The 18,099-nt window shown below is 40.1% G+C and overlaps 1 protein-coding gene across 1 annotated transcript in view; it reads right to left on the bottom strand.

Annotated features, from left to right (window-relative positions):
• The window catches only part of MCF2L2 (MCF.2 cell line derived transforming sequence-like 2), a 207,438-nt gene that overhangs the window by 77,928 nt on the left and 111,411 nt on the right, over positions 1-18,099 (bottom strand). Inside the window, exons 13-14 of the mRNA XM_069471995.1 lie at positions 11,947-12,124; positions 6,590-6,681 (exon numbers count right to left, since the gene is read on the bottom strand). Of these exons, the coding sequence (XP_069328096.1) occupies positions 6,590-6,681; positions 11,947-12,124 (270 nt within the window). The remainder of the gene's footprint in view (positions 1-6,589; positions 6,682-11,946; positions 12,125-18,099) is intronic.

The raw sequence follows: 18,099 nt of genomic DNA, 5'->3' as shown, positions 1-18,099 counted from the left end.
TTTTATCTTGAGGAAAAAGGGTGGTAATGAAGGCAGGGAACTGCTCTAGGCCCCACCTCACTCCCCTTACATGCCCCCATCTCCACCCCAGCCTCTCTCTGGTTTCAATGTGACATCAACTAACATACAGGTTCTCCAATAGCATCTTGAATGTTGACTTCTTATGTCTTCTCAACAAACTTATATAATCTAATTGTTCTGTTTCCCCTGTATTTCAAAGAAATGTGTGTTTTCAAAATTTAAATAACAGGTTAAGTTCTTAGCCTGAAGGAATTTGTAAAAAAAAAAAAAAAAAAAAAAAATTTCATTTCTCTGAATATATAAATCTTTTTTAAACTTGTATTTTGAAAAGTACCAATAGCTAATTTTCAATCAATTACTAAAATTATTTTTTCTCCCCTAAAGGGCAAATAGCAACCTTTGAATGAAATCAAATTAGTTTTTCCCTAAAGTTGAATGATTTTGTTTTATGATTTTAGGAATGTATAGAAAGCAATTTCAGTTCCAACTCTTTTAAAGACATGGTATCTGGTAATTTAAGGTAAAAGTGTTATTTACTATATTACCACATTTCTTACAAAGACGAGTTATAAGACCTAATTCTGAAAGAGAAAAGGTAAGACAGATATTAAGGGCCTGTACCACACTCTTCATTTAATGTATAAAGAGTGATCATGAAGTGTTAAAGGTTATGCATTTTCTGGCATTATAAATTAATCATGTCAATTAATTATGAAAATGAGAAATAAAATGAAGAGATAAGTAAGAATTAGTGGATAATTATCAGAATTTTCTCTATCAAATGAGGTGTAGGCATCTGGGAACGACACCAATCGGATATCAGACTGAGGTGGGGGGTGGGGGAGGGGATGGGGGGTATGCCTACACAATGAGTGCATTGCGCACCGTTTGGGGAATGGTAACGCTTGAAGGTACTGACTCAGGAAGGGGGGGTGGGGAAGGGAGGGATATATACCTACATGATGGGTGCAACTTGCACTATCTGGGGAACAGACACGCCTGGAGCTCTGACTTGGGGGGAAAGGCGGTACATGGGCAATGTATGTAACCTGCAATTCTGTATCCCCCATAACAATAAGATGAAATTAAAAAAAAAAAAATGAGGTATAGGGGAGGATAGTGGGAAAAAAGGAAAGGGTGTTTACCTGCAGCCTTGGTCCAGGGTGGTCTATGAGACGCAGTCTCAGATTGCAAAACAGCAGCCTCGGGAGTGGGTGGCTTTGTCTTCCCCTCTCCGTTGTTGAAACTGCTGGGGGTAAGGGGGAACCCTTTTTTTTTTTTTGAGACTCAGTGGATTCTGACATGGAGAATAGGAAGAACTTTTGAAATGCCAAAACCATATAGAGAATCTATCCTGGGAGAGCATTGCTAGCTGGCTGGCCTGCTATATTTGCTCCATCTCACTGCCGCTTTCTAGCATAGTTTTTCCAACTTTTCATTTTCATTGCTTGCAAAAGCCACTTAAAGGTTTGTTTGCATCATTGGACAGTCTTTTTTTAAAATGGCAAGTATTTCCAGGAGAGTCAGCCTGCCTCGCTTCATCTAACCTACTCTTCACTGTCTACCAGAGTTAGCTTTCTAATATACGGACGCCCTCCTCTACCTGTTGACAATCCTCAATCAAAGCCCTCAGGAACCTGTCTGTGGTCTACTTGCCCAGTGTTTTTGAACCATTCCCAGAACAGCCTGTGCCCCTTCAGACTTCTGAGACTTTAGACCCTTTTCCATTCTAGAATGCCCTTCCCCTGTCTTGCCTACCTTTCAAAGTTGTATTTATTCTTTAAAGTTGAATTCAAATGTCACCTCCTTTAAAGCCACCCCCAATATTCTTGTAAGAAACAGATCTCTCTTCTGCCATCCAACATATTATCTTCCATTTACTGTAGATACATCATTCTGCTTCATATTATAAATGACTGGAAATATTAAGTTACTAAGTATGAAATGTCCAATTTCCTTAAGTCTGAAAGTTGATATTTCTGACATTTCAATTTGACATTTCTTGTTTTATTTTTATTGTTTTATTTTATTCTTCCAAATGCATGTTTTGACTTGTGATTATCTTTCAGATTTTTTTAGAGCAATTTTTATGAAACCATGGATAAGACAAAAATTCACGTTATTTTCAAACATGACTTCCATAATGGAACCAATGTGGCACAGACAGCTCAAAATATCAACCAAGTGTTGGGAAGGATGTGGCTGATGAACCCACAGTATATCAGTGGCTTGACAAGTTCCATTCTGGTGATTTTAATCTTGAAAATGAGCCATGTGGGTGAACTGAGACCAAGGTGAGTAATGATGAGCTAAAAGCTATAGTAGAAGGGAATCCATCCCAACCAACACATGAATTAGCAGCAAGGTTTGACTTGACTATTCCAACAATATTGGACCATTTGAAACAAATCAGCAAGGTAAAGAAGCTGGATAGATGGGTTCTGCATGAATTAAATGAGCATCAGAGGAGAAATTGTCTTGAAGGTTGCCTTTCTTTGCTGTCATGACATAAAGGTGAATCATTTCTATACTGTATTGTTATATGTGATGAAAATGAATTCTTTTTGACAATTGCAAGCATTCGGCCCAATGGTTGGATAAAGATGAAGTGCCAAAACATAGTCCAAAACCAAACATTCATCAAAAAAAGTTAATGGTTTCTGTTTGGTGATCCACTGTAATGGTGATCCATTACAGCTTCATGAAACCTGGTCAATAAATTACAGCAGATGTCTACTGCAACCAGTTAGACAAAATGATGAGGATGCTTACGATTAAGCAGCCGACACTGGTCCATAGAGACAGGCCAATCCTCTTGCAAGACAAAACAATGCTCAGCCACATGTCGCACAAACAACGCTGTTCAAACTGCAGCAGCTAGACTTAGAAACTCTCTGTTATCCACCGTATTCCCCAGACCTTGCACCAACTGCCTATCACTTCTTCCAGGCTTTGGACTACTTCTTGCAAGAAAATATATTCAATTCTCGACAAGCTGTGGAAAATGCCTTTCACGATTTCATCGCCACTCACTCTCCAGGCTTCTTCATCGCTGGCATAAACAAGCTACCGTTAAGGTGGCAAAACTGTGTCAACAGTTTAGGCACATACTTAGATTAATTGTACAGTGGGAACATTATATTCCTCACAAAATACTGAGGCTTGGAAATGAAATCAGGTACATATAGTCCCACGTACAATTCTAGCCCTCGATCAGTATTGGCAGCCCTCCTCTCACCTCTTCCTTCCCTTTCAGTTCTTGCTTTCAAAAAATAATTTTTTTTTTATTAGGGAGCCTATTAGCTCAGAAGCCTGCAAAGGCTTCTGATACTTTAAACGACTTTAATAGCTACCCAGGACCACTGTGGGTCCATATTTAGGAAAAAGAAATTGTCAACCTCTGGCTTCTTCCCAGCTTCCAGAGAGGTTGTGATGTGAGCAGCCTAGGGAAAACAGCTTCTGTGACTCACACTTGCAGCTTCCAGTTTGTGACATGAAGAACAGGAAATAGCCATATCACTATTGCCAGCAACCACAGCATATCTCTTCCACCACAGGACTTTCCCACATGATGTCAGTGAGCTGAGCTCGTGGCAACACCATTGCCAGATGGCCTCGGGACAGTCTCAATTGCCTTGTCAAGTTTAGCTTCTCAAGTTCCTGAGAACTGGCACAGCAAGGATCACCCTGGCAGAGAAGAGGGAAGGTTTTCTCTGACGATGCTGAAACCACGTCATGATTTTGGTTGTGGGTAGTGAGTACCAGTGACTCTGCCAATTATGGATGGTTTTGCTTCACAGCTATTTTTTCTCAGAGAATTTATTCTTGAGCACAAGGAGCGGCATTTATTACAATGCTATGATTCATTCTACTATACTGGCTGTGATTTCATTTCATCTTTGAGTTCTAGGCGTAAGGCCAAAGGATATCAGAACTACCACCCAGAGTTAGACGCATGCTCTATCCATCCTGGTCATCTGCCTTGGACGATGGCCACAAAACACAAGCAGCAATAATTGCTCTTGATGTTAGTCCACCATGGTCCCCCTTTTAAAAAACCATGGTTCAGGAAGACATGAATCTAAATCTTTTTTTCTCATCTACCTTTTTCTTGTTACTTTTCTTACATATTTAGGAGTAATGATTTCCCTGGTTATAATACCCAACTTGTGAAACACTAATTGCATTTATTGGTCCTAAATTCACTTCTAAGTCTAGGATCTGGGGATTCTGTACATAAATTCACTTTCTTCCTATTCATGTTGTTCATGACTTTGTGGATTCTGCTTACATGTGTTCTCATAGCCTTGGTCTTTCTAAGCAGAAGTTCGACCACCCTCTTCCTACCCTGCTTCCTCCTCCACTGTGACTGTTAACATGCATGCTGTTGTGGGAAAACCCTTCATCAAATACACAAATGAATCAATAGTAAGGGAAAAAACAACTAAAGCACGGAAGGATATTCTAACATGTCCTTGTGCTTGCTTAGTAGTACCCGTACTCTTTGTAAGCTGCCTAAACACTGAGGGAGATAGCATCTTAGCAGATGGGCTTGGAGTCTGAATTAAATAAACAGCATAGCAGAAGAAGGAAGAAACCAAAAGTCCAATGATCAGAGCTTCTTGGCTTCTACTCAACACTTTCCAAGCCTATAGGCTTCTGATTCTGTCCCCACCTCTGCTCCTGAATTGTTATTTTTTTTTTTTACAACAAATAAAACAATGGCACTTGTACTTATTGTTCACAATTATTGAAATAAATCATTCTAATTTGGCTTCCTTTATATGAGAATCTCTATGTACCTAAAACTCCCATGGCATCTTTATACACACACACACACACACACACACATATATTTTTTTTAAGGGATAGGGTCTCGCTTTGTTGCCCAGGATGGCATGATAATAGCTCACTGTAACTTGGAACTCCTGGCCTCAAGTAATCTTTCTCTCTCAGCCTTCCAAGTAGCTAGGACTACAGGTACATGCCACCATTCCTGGCTTGATGGCATCTTTATAAAGTGTGAAGGTCATAAACATGTTCTCTGAAGATGGGCAAAGTAAGTCAAAGAGATATAAAGTGAGTTTGAATCACATCGTTAAGTCAATGGCAACAGCATATTAGTTCAGGGGCCAAATCTGGGCTGCAGTGCATATGACACAGTCCTCACCTTCAGAGGTGACATTCTCTCAGAAGTCTGGGGTGCCGAAAAGGATAGGCTGATGTTCACTTTTGAAGATGATCACATTTAAACCCTGTTAATATTACTCAATGATTCTACAGATTCCACAGGTGTCAAGTCAGATGAAGTTTCGTTATGTTTACCCATTTCAAAAAATTGCTATTTACTTTTTTAAATGGCTGATCAAGACAACATGAAATTGCAAACTGGTTCCTAACTTGAGAAGACATGGTGATACAATTCTTCCAACCATGAGGGATTCAGAAGGAGCAATGGCACATGCTAATCTCCCCAGAACACAGGATAACTAAACAAATTGGCAGAAGAATGCAGCTTTCTCTCTCTAAGAAAAGTGTGCTGGGAACTCTAGTTCCCACACTGTTTCTTCCTCCAGAAAGAAAAGCCTAAGACTTGATTTCTGCCTAACTCCCTAAAGGTCAGTTGAGTCCATATGGGGTCCTATATTCAGATACATTAGGCATTGATGATGGATCTAACCTGTTGCTAAAGTCCATTTGAGCCCATGGTCAGTTGGCCTCTGGCTTCAGAACCATTCAGCCACTTGGATATTTAATTTTCAGTGAGGCAGGGGAAAGAGAATTCCTTTTAGGGTTGCGTGCAGCAACATACATTCACAATTCATTTTACTTGGGTTTCTAAATATAATGTTACTTGAATATTATATAGTGCTTGGCAATTTTCAAATTTTCTTTTGATGCTCAGAACAGTTTCAGCAGGTATCTGTTGTTATCACTATTTTTATATATGAGAAACTGAGGTTTAGCTCAAACCCAGGTTTGCCTAATTGCAAAGTTTATGCTTTGGTTTTTACTTTTATTTTGAAATAATTATATATAGTCACATGAGGTTGCAAAGAAATGAGAAGTCCCATACACACTTTCCCCAAACTCCTCCAATCTTACACTAGTATAATATCAAAACGAAGTAATCAACATCGGCAAAATCCACAGAGCTTGTCCAGAGTTCACCAGTTATTCATGCACTTGTGTGCATGTAGCTAGGCAATTATGTCATGCTTTTTTATACATGAACCACACATTGTTCAACCAATTTTAAATATGAAGTCAGATTATCAAAATGAATAAAATGACTTTTCCTTCAATAAAAGAGTATCTACCAACAATTACATATATGACCAGTTTTCATTTCTAGTTGCAATTAGAGGAAAGAAAAGGAAGAAAAAAAATTGTACAAATCTTAGCTCTAGGGAGTAAGAGTCCATGCTATGGGCTTTTGTGGGCACATCTTCTGGAAGTGATGAGAAGGATTGAATAGGGGAACATGATTTGTGGATTTATTGATAATTATGGCAGCAATTTTCTCTCATGTCAGAAATGTCTATCAGTAAAATTAAGGCAATTTTACCTTGACTTCAAATTTAGTCTCATCATTTTCCTTTTCCAGGGAGTTCAAATCTCTCTCTGTATGAGGTTCCTCAGACGTTCTCAGAGGAGGAGCTGCAGGGATAAAGAAAACGTGCCATTAATTTGGTCATTTGACGTATAAATTATAACTCAGAGCACGCCGCCTGACTTGGACAAACAGGTGGGCTGTGTTGACGTGATTGACTAACGAAGCCTAATTGAGCTACTGAGGTGATTTCCCAGGTGGTGGATGAAATTGGGGGTGAAGGAAAGACAGAAAAGAAAGTCTTCACCCCAGGGGTCTGACACTTGAGCAGAAGAGACAAAAGTCACGCCCAGTACTACAAGAAACATCAAACCACAACAAATCAGTAAATATAATGTGGCAAAAACGACAGAATTTCCATCATTCCCATTTTTCAGGCCCTGACTTCTGCACGTAGTTTTCCCCGGCTGTTACAAACCTCATGGATCTGTTATGCACTGCTACTTTGGCAAGTATCGTTTGTACTGTATAATATCGCACTTGATGTTGTTCTTGGATTAGAAGACTAAATTCTAAGTATCACATTTTATTGTATATATTTTTCCATTAAAAGGTAATTAATTTGGGCTTTTTACAGAAAATGTGAAAATACTAAAATCTTAACCATTTAAGCACAATCACTTGGTATATTTTCTTATAGTCTTCTTTAAAATGCTCTCTCTTTGTATATACGCACACATGATCATATTATAATTAAATCAGGAGGGGATGCCCATGCTTGCTCCAGAAGAAGTTGTTGCTAATCTGATAGCATAATGGCTGGATTCCAGAACTGACGGAACCCTGTTCTTCAGTGGATCAGAGGACTGTGTGGTAGAATCAGTTAGCCGAGGCAGGAAGGAATTGGGCTGTCTTGCTCTTGCTATCTTCTCTCAGTCATTCTATCTCCCTCTCTTCTTCCCACAGGACCCTAGACACCTGGGGTATATCCCTTCTTCAGGCTCCATGGTCATGTGGTAGTAACATTAGGACCTGGGAAGAAGTCCTGGTTCAGCCTCAAGCCTTCCCAACCCACTTTACCACCTTTACCAAGTATTGGAGGTGATGGCTACAAAGCTAATAATAGGTAAGCAGTACTTTGAGTTCTTATTTGTCACTGTCACCACCCTTGTGTATGCAGTTTCTTTGGGAAACTTTACATGTGATTAACATGAAGCAGGATTTGAGCATCTCTAGGTCCCATGGCCAAAATGCTATCAACTAATGCCACCGACATGTCACTGATTCTTTATCTATGGTAGACTTGATGGAGATTGACCATCTGGCCTCCAGAGGCCCCTTCCAACCCTCACATTCTGTGAGCCAACTGGAAGCATCTGGGGATTTCTGTGGGCTTTTCATAGCTGTTATGTTGAAAATTGTAGAAAAATACACTGTTTGCTGCCCTGGGTTATGTGACCAATGCTGCTGCTTTATAATAATGAACAATCCTTTGGGCTCCTCACTCTCTGTGGGATCTTTGCAAAGTGAGTGGTTCCAGGCATAATAGCTGGATGCTAGAAATGCCGCTCCGTGATTGGTGACACCATGATGGAGAGGCACCGGCCCTTGATGCTGTAGGCAGAGTGAAGCAGCGAAAGGCGGAGCCACAGAAGCCATGCTGCCAACGTTCCAACCTTGCTCTTCTGTGCACAAGACACATGTGATCCGAGTAGTCTCTGTGCCTTAGCTTCTTCCTCTATAACGTGAGAAAGCCTACAGTAAAGGCTTGTTATGGAGCTTTAATGAGTTAATATGCATAAAGTATGTAGACCATGGTAAGCACTCAATACATTCTAGCTATTGTTATAGCCACATGGCATTAAAAAGTTTTTTCACATTCCTTATGAACTTCAGGAATGTTAAATGTTGTACCCAAGGAACCCAACCAACAAGATTGAGAGCTGAGATTCCAGTTCTCATCTCTTAAGCTCCTCTACTCACCTTCCTTATACTGTGAAATACCATCATTTATCTTGGCACAGACTCAGTTACCAAGGAATCAGACAAATGTGTTTGAAAATCCTGTAAGTAACTTGTCTGAGTCACACTTAGTAGTTACTCTTCAGAAACAAAAGTGCAGGATTATTTTGAAAATGAGCTAGTTGTCTGACCTAGGTCAATGACTACCCATTCAGACATGATGAAGATCTGTTTACCATGAGAAAGAGCATTATCTTTTTAAATTTTTTTTATTTCAGCATATTATGGGGGTACAAATGTTTAGGTTACATATATTGCCTTTGCCCCACCCAAGTCAGAGCTTCAAGTGTGTCCATCCCCCAGATGGTGCACACCTCACCAAATAGGTGTGAATATACCCATCCTCTCATCCCCCTCCCACCTGCCTGACACCCAAAGAATGTTACTACTACATGTGCACTTAAGTGTTGATCAGTTCATACCAATGTGATGGTAAGTGCATGTGGTACTTGTTTTTCCATTCTTGGGATACTTCACTTAGTAGAATGGGCTCCAGCTCTATCCAAGATAATACAAGAGGTGCTAGAAGAGCATCATCTATTATGAAAACTTGTGTTTGAAAAGCTGAGAAGCAAATCTATTCCTCTTGCTTTATTTACTTAAAACAAATATATGTGCCTTGAAGCAATGAATAAGGCCGAGTCATAGCAGTAACCATGGTTTAGTTTGAGGAAAGATGAGAGGTCAAGAGAACTAAGTCCTATTTCCAACCATCCAAGAAGGATGTCTCTGAGTGTGTGTTTGTGTGTGTCTGTGGTATGTATGCAAAAATATGTCTGAATGTGCATGTGTATGAATGTGAACATTGAGAATGTGTGTTTGCATAGAGAAATTTAGGAAAGAAATGTACAAAACTGTTATCAAGGCTTATATCTAAAAAGTGGAATATATGATTGAAGACAGGGACTATAAATTGCAAAATGGAGAATTACCAAAAGTCATAATTTTCAGATAAACAGAAACTGAAAGAATTTGTTGCTAACAGACTTCCCAACAAGAAATGCTAACAAAAGTTCTTTATTCTGAAGAGAAGTGACACAAGATGATAATTCAGATTTATAATAAGGATTAAAGAACCCCAGAAATGGTGAATAAGAGGGTAAATATAAATATATATATGTATTTTTTAATTTCTTTAAAAGATATATGATTATTTAAAGCAAAAATTATAATACCATAGTGGGGAGTTTAACATATGTAGATGTAATATTTATGATAAGAATAGCACAGAAGATGAGGGGGCATATAGAACTATACTGTTGCAAAGTTCCTATATTTTGGATAAAGTGGTATGATCCTAAGTCAGAGTAGATTGTGATAAGGTAAGAATGCGTATGATACTCTGGGAGGCTAAGGCAGGAGGATCGTTTGAGCTCAGGAGTTCGAGACCAGCCTGAGCAAGAGAGAGACCCTGTCTCCACTAAAAATAGAAAGAAATTAGCTGGACAACTAAAAATATATAGAAAAAATTAGCTGGGCATGGTGGCGCATGCCTATAGTCCCAGCTACTTGGGAGGCTAAGGCAGAAGGATTGCTTGAGCCCAGGAATTTGAGGTTGCTGTGAGCTAGGCTGACGTCATGGCACTCTAGCCTGGGCAACAGAGTGAGACTCTGTCTCAAAAAAAAAAAAAAAAAAAAGAATGCATATAGTAATCCCTAGAGAAACATTTTGGGGGAAAACAATGCAAAGAGGTATGCTAATAAGCTGATAGAGGAAATAAAACAAAATACTAAAATATATTTACTAACCCAAAAGAAGGCAGGAAAGAAGGAAAAGAGGAGTAAAAAATACATGCGGCAAATAACAAAATAGTGTTAACAGCTCTCAATCCAACCATATCAATAATTACATTGTATGTAAATGGACTAAATACTCTAAGTACAAGGCAGAGGGGAACAGATTGTATTAAAAAGATAAGACCCAACTATATGCTGCCTACAAGAAGTATACTTTAAATACAAAGACAGAAGAATGGAAAAAAATACATCATGCAAGCACTAAGCATAAGAAAGCTGCAATGGCTGCAACATTAATAGCAGACAAAATAGATTTACAGAGTATTACTAGAGGTAAGAAGAAAAGGAGAGACATTTCATAATTATAAAAGTATTGATATATCTAGAAGACATAAAAATTATGAATACGTATGTGCTTAATAACAGAGCTTCATAATACATGATGCAATAAATGACATACACATCATGTCCAAGAGCAGTTTATCCCAGGAATGTACAGTTGTTTAAACATCTGAAAATATATCATTGTAATCCATCATATCAACAAAGGAGAAAAACCATATGATCATCTCAATATATGTACCAAAAATTGCATCTGAAAAATTCAGTTATTATTCATGACAAAAACTCTGAAAAAATAGGAATAGAAGGGAAATTCCTCAATCTGAAAAAAGATAATTGTGAAAAACCTATAGCTAACATCATACTTTAAGTTTTAACATGATCTCTTTCCTAATATTGAGAAAAGGAAGGATATCTTCCTAACTGGAGGTCCCAGCCATTATAATAAGGCAAGAAAAAAGGCAGAAAGATTGAAACAGAAAAAGTAAAAGCATCTTTATTCACAGATTACATGATGATATTTCTATGTGAAAAATATTTATTTGTAGAAATATATTCTTATTATTATATATGGTAAATTGCATTTACTATAGGGTTTAAAATTATAAAATGCCTAAGACTTTTACACTCAAAACTATTGCATTGTTGAGAGAAATTAAAGATGACCTACATAAATGGAGAGTTATAACATATTCATGAATTGGAAGAATCAATATTGGTAAGGTAACAGTTTTGACCAAATTGACCCATATATTTAGTCATAATCCCAGAAGAAATTGAAAGGTGATTCTAAAATTTACATGAAAATGAAGAGGACCTAAAACAGCCAAAAAATCTTGAAAAAGAACAAAGTTAAAACACTTAGATTACCTGATCTTAATGCTTACTTATAAGCTATAGTAATCAAGACCACCTGGTATTGGCATAAGGACTTATCTATTTTTTTATCTTCTCAAAGAACCAATTTTACCACTCCATTGCTAATAACTTGTTGGCATTTAAGGTCTTTAATACAGTCTATTTTATACCAATGTTATTTGTGCATTTGTATTATTCCATTAGCAGATTATGGGCTTCTCCTTGTATCCAGGCATTCAGTGTTATCCAAGTGTTTGTCTTCAGTATCTGCACTATGCCATATCTGTAGTTTGTTTTGAATAACATCTGTCAAAATACTGAGCATTATCTACCTTAGACAACCACAATCTCAACCCTCATTGGTGCTGATGAAACACAAAAGCCACAAAGGTTCCTTCCCCCAAATAATCTACCTGAAGTGGAAGCCTGGCTGGTTTTCGATGACACCCATTTTGGGGAAGACTCAGGATGAGGGGCCACAGGTTGCACGGGGCGAGTCTGTTTGGCTGCCAGTTTCATCAGACTCACTTGCCTCTTGCGAAATATTTCCTGCACATCATTCAGCTTCTGCAAGACTTTCTGGGCCTTGGCCTGCAGTAACAAAAGTAAATCATGATGAACAGGTTTCCCTGCACTGAGCCTGAGGGCATGCAGCATTCCCTTTCTCCCATCTTCCCCTCCTCCACCCAGCCCTACCTCCCTCAGGTGACCCTCCTCTGGGCATCCTCATGCAAGTCACTGCACATCTTGCAATGCTCCAAAATTGTGCTTCTAAGAGTCAGGATCTCCCACTTGAGATCTTTGAGGACAATGACCATATCGTTTTCACTACAGTACCTCCAGTTCCTGGAACACTCTCTGGCACAGGGTGGTGCTCAGTAAATATTTGTTGAGTGGATAAATGTTCACCTAGCCATGTCCATTAATGGTAGGAAAGGATGTTACAGGCCACAAATAAAGGGCATTAGACCAATGTACAAAACAGGAGGATTTCAAAATATTAATAAGAAAGGCAACCTGAATAAGGGCCCTGATGGAATAAAGAGTTTAAGTATTTTAAGGGAAAGAGTTGGCTAAACTTTGAGGCAGGATCAAGGGAACCATGAAACACCTCTAATAAAGATACATACTAAATTTTATTCTGTGTGAGCCCTTCTCTATATATAAGTAGAAAAATAATAAACTGAAGAAATACCAGAGAAAAGATGGAGCTCACAGACATTCCCTTAACTATCAGTTCTTTGATAGAGGCTCAAGAAAACAAGAATCAAGAGCTGGAAGTCTGAGTTACACCAAGGCCTGCATCCAGCTGTGTTTCTTCTCCTTGCTTCCAGCAGGATATCCCTCTAGCTCTGGTGCAGCCGGGGAAGCAGGTAGCCTTCACTTTGTCATACCAACTCTGGCATCCTTCCCCTGGATAATTTTAACCACCGAAGAAGGGACCCAGTACCAGAAGAGCTGAACCACCATAAGCCATGCAGGGTGCTCTGAGGACGACTAATTCCAAAAGTGCAGGCCTAGTATATACCCAGGGAGGTTGGCACGTTTTGCAACCAGAAAAGTAAATTTGTCTTTTTTATGCTGGGCTATCTTCTGATAAAAAGAACAAAGAGCCAGCCCTGAGGTAGGACTCAGAGCAACCAGGCTTCCATAGTACAGGAATGTCAGCTGTAGAACAACTGTTCCCCCACAGCCTGACGGCCTATGAAGTTTGGCCTCTGGACCAAGATCTGGGACTGGTCTCACTCTTTAGAGGGTCTCAGACTCCAGACCTGCACTGTCCAATGCAATAACCACTGCAGTGACAGCCATATGAGGCTGTTGACTCCCTGGAATGTGGCTAGTCTGATATGCTATAAGTATAAAATACACTGTGGATTTTGAAGATTCCACTTGAAAAAAGAATGTAAAATATTTCATTAATAATTTTTTATATTGATTGTACATTGAAATAATATTTTTGGACATATAGGTTAAATAAAGCATTATTAAAATTGATTTTACCTGTTTCTTTCCACTTTTTAAAATGTGGCTACTAGAAAATCTTAAATTACATATGTGGCTTGCATTGTATTTCTATTGTTCAGTGCTGGTCTAGGCCAAAGGTCAGCAAACTTTTTCTGTAAAAGACCAAATAGTAAATATTTTAGGCTTTGTAGACCATCTGGCCTCTGTCTCAACTACTCCACTCTGCTGCTGTAACATCGAAGTAGCCATATATAATACATAAATGATGAGTGTGGCTGTGTTCTGATAAAACTTTATTTACAAAAACAGGTGGCAAGCAACTCTGGCCCACAAGGCTGCAGTTTGCTGGTCCTTAGTCTAGACTAAGCTCAGAGTCTGTATTGAAAGGGAATCTTCAGAGAAAGTACTCTCTGGGGTCAGGAAGTTAAGTTGTACGATTTACTAAAGGTTCTGATAACACAGCTATGAGTCCAAGTCCCCAGAGAAACCAAGCTCCTTTATGTCAGTGTGAGGACAATGTCAATCTGTACTCCTGGGAGATGATGAAAACATTTGATAATCAGTAACTCCTGCCCTTCTGGCCTGGTGATGAGCTTGAGGAACCTGAGACATGGGTGTCAATTGCTGCACAAAGATCAAGAAATCTGACTGAATGAATGATTGTGAGATTGGTTTTGTCCGGTGGACAGCCCTGGTGTGAGGTCAACGCCCAAGCCAGAGCTCAATGACTCAGTACTTGGATTAGACAGGACTCGGGTCACCTTTGCCATTTCCCCTCAAGTTCCCAGGTACACCCTGGCAGCAGTGAGACAGTCAGACGTAGCTCTGAATTCCTAAACTCAGATAATGGGGAAGTTCATGCAAGATTAACAACTGCATTTCCCCCTTTCTTCTTTCTACCTGGAAATTCATTCTTCTTACTACAATCAAAATTATCTTTCTAAAATGTATATCTGATCATATAACCTCCCTGTTTTAAAAGCCCTTCAGGGGCTCCCCTCTGTGTCAGGATAAAGTTCAGACTCCTGGTCCTGGAGCACTAGGCTCCTCCCTGTCAGTACCTGTTGCCCCCGTACCCCTGTCCTCCAGCTGGGGCAGGTCCCCAGATGCCCTTCTGTTCCCAGCCTCACTGCCTCTGCACCTTCTTTGCCTTCTGCCGAGGTTCCCTCCCCCCACTTTGTTTCCCTGAAAAACTTCTACTGAATCCTTCAGATTAAATTTAGGTATCTTCTTCTATGTGGAATATTTTGGCCTACTCAGGCCAAGCTGACCATTGCCTTCCCTGTGGGCCCCACTGTCCCTTCTATTCTATATGCTTTCAGACCAACAAGCAGTGACTGGGAACGTGTTTTGTCTTCCACTAAACTGCCAGCACCTACCTGTTGACTTCAAGGACTGTGACTTTCACTATTTTATTCCCAGAAAAGAGCACAGCATACCTGGCACAAACTGGGCACCCAGTGAATATTTGAAGAATTGTATTTTGCTGTCTGCTACTGAGATTGTTTCACTCTCTGGACTAGGCAGTGAAAGTGAACGAGGAAGGGAAACCAAAACAGCAGCACCAAGAGGGTGGCAAAATCGTAATGTTTTAAGAAAAAGCACTTTAAGGGTCTCTGACAGTGACAGGGTGGCTTCTGTAAGAACAACAGTCTAATTTCTGATGCGGTTTGGTAGCCCCTGTGTCTCCAATGTAACAGATTCCATTTTTAGACCTAGAATGCCAGTTTTTTAAAAATAAATTTTATTTTCAGAGTAGTTTTAGATCTATGGCAAAATCACAAAGTAATACAGAGTTCCATATACCTAATACCCAGTTTTCTCTAGCATTAACATCTTACTTTAGGGTAAGTACAGTAGGGTACATTTGTTACAATTAATGAACCAATACTGACACATTATAATTAAATAAAGTTGATACTTTAGATTCCCCACCACCACCACACCAAGATATCACATTATGTTTAGCTGTCACATCTTCTTAGGCCCCCATTGGCTGTGACAGTTGCTCAGATTTCCCTCGTTTTTGATGATCTTGGCTATTTTGAGGAGTACTGGTCAGGCATTTTGTAGAATGTCTCTTAATTGGGATTTGCCTAATGTTTTCCTCATGATTAGACTGGGGCTGTGGGTTTTGGGGAGGAAACTCACAGAGGTAAATTGCCATTTTCATCACATCATGTCATGGGTACATTCTATCTCCATGATTCATCACTGTGGATGTTGACCTGGATCACCTGGGTAAAGTGATATTTGTTAGGTTTCTCCACTGTATGGTTACTCTTTCCTTTCAATTTATTTATTTTCATGCTCTTTGGAAGTAATTCACTATGTGCAGTTGACACTTAAGGAGTAGGGAAGTTACTCTCCTTGTCCTTGAGGGCAGAATATCTGCAAAAATAATTTAAATTCTTCTGCATGAGAGATCAGTTTCTTCTCCCCTCATTTATTTATTTATTCCATCATTTATTTATGTCAGTATGGATTCATAGATAAAATAGATATTTTATACTTTGGGTTGTAACTCAATACCATAATATTTTATTAGTTTTGTTGCTTAAATTGTTCCAGCATTGGCCAAAGGGAGTGCTTTCAATGGCTCCTTTGCCCCCTCATTGTAGTGTGTTGTTTTGTTTTGGTTTTTAGCACCTCCTTACTTTTTGGCACTATAAGATGATCCAGGATCATCTTGTATATTTCCTGCCCCAGTCCTAGAAGTGGCTATTTCTTGAAGGAGCTCTGGCTTTGTTTCTTGGAGAATGATGTCAAAAAACAAGATCTTGGTATTGAGTGTGCCCACTGACACTGTGGTTTCATTGTTTCTAGGCCTCCTCAACTGTCAAAGTAAGGAAACACATGTGTCTATACCAACCCAACATATATCTAGGAGTATTTCTGTATGTATAGAGTGCCAATGTTGACAACAAAGTCATGACTCACCAGTGCACAAATCTCACCCTCTGACACAGCAGGATATTTACATCTTATAACCTAGAATTTTACTCCAAACCAAAAGAAGAAAAGATGGGCTTTGATTTTTTTTCTTCTTCTTCCAATCCTTCCCTTCACCCACATTTCTGCCTGTTTCTCAGACATGGTTTATTAATTTGCATTTATTTTCTGGTGGGTGGTGTGGTGGGGGAGTTTGCTGAAGCCAGTCAGAACTGCAGCTGCAGCCACACACCTCCCTGGTAGACCTGTTACACTTATTTGATCAGCTAATGGAGTTAGAGCTGGGTTGAGACTGTTCTGCCTTAGGGATTTAACCTGGGGGTGCCAATACTGTGTCGGCAATGTAGCATGTACACCAGATCGGCCTTCTCTTTGTCCCTTATACAGGGAAAAATGGAAGAATCTCATGCTGGGAATGGTGGCCTGCCCACTCCCCACCCCACCTCGAGCTCATACCTCATGACCAGAACTCACTGGGAGGAGTCAGGGAAAGAACAGTACTAAGTAAGGTTAAGCTTCACGCCCAGCTGCCCCCACCGCCCTCTGCCCACGCAGCCACCCTCCCTGCCCACGCAGCCACCCTCCCTGCCCACTTGTTCAACAAGCATGGATTGGACACCAGGCACAGGCTAGGCACAGGGGCACAGAGATGGATGAGGCAAAGACTCTTCCCTTAAGGAGCTCCCTGTGTAATAAGTAAGACGAATATTAGAAATAAACAACTAGAATACAGTTTGATGTGTGTCACATTAGAGCAAAGGTTCTTGGCCGGGGTCCATGGACGGACTTGAGAGTACTCCCTAAAATCACTTGTAAAATGTTATGCATGCTGGATGTTCCCTATTTGTTCCTCCCCTGCATCTTCTCTGCCCTGCTCTGTGCCCCAGAAAGCTGACTTCTACGAATTCCATTGGATAAGCTCACCAGCTTTTATTTGGCTTTGGCCAATGGGAAGCACCACCAGGAAGTCAGAGAGAGGGAGCGAGAACAGTAGGAGTATATATTTTTCTACCAGTGACTGCATTCTTCCACCCAAGCCTGCAGCTCCTCTGGCCGCCCTCTTGTACAGTCACAGCTTCAGCTCTTCCTGGATTCCCCTCGGCCCTTCAGGCTTGGGAGTAGCAACTGCTCCCTGTTTCTTGCTAGCCCCAGGGTGCTTCACCAACCCTTGCTGTGTTCCCCAAATCTTGCCCATATCTTTGTAAACAGTGCCTAAATCAAACTTCTTTTAATCACTTTGAGTGTGCAGAATCCTAAAAACATGTGAATCAGATTCATAATAGGGTCTATTACTCAAAAGAGGTAAAGAAGCTCCTAAAACAGAGGCACATACAAGATAATGTGGATCCCAGATCCATCTGTAACCCTGCTGGCTTCATGGAGGAATGCTCTTCTCAAAATGCAAATCCAATCAAGTTATCCCCCTGCTTAAATCCTTCAATGGCTTCCCACTGCTCTTAGAATAAAGACCAAACTCCTTAATGTGGCCCACATAGCCCCATCTCATCTGCCTCTCTCTAGTCGCACCCAACACACCCTTCTCTTGCTCTCTAGACACCGGCCACCCTGCCCTTTTGGTTCTGCACTGTGCCAGACTCCCTCCAGCCTTAAAGCCTTTGCACATGCTGTTCTTTCTGTCTGGAAGG

Source organism: Eulemur rufifrons, chromosome 7, assembly GCF_041146395.1.
Source record: "Eulemur rufifrons isolate Redbay chromosome 7, OSU_ERuf_1, whole genome shotgun sequence".
Classification (NCBI taxonomy): Eukaryota; Metazoa; Chordata; class Mammalia; order Primates; family Lemuridae; genus Eulemur; species Eulemur rufifrons.
The sequence above is the reverse complement of the archived record's forward strand: the minus strand, read 5'-3'. Positions and strand labels throughout refer to the sequence as shown.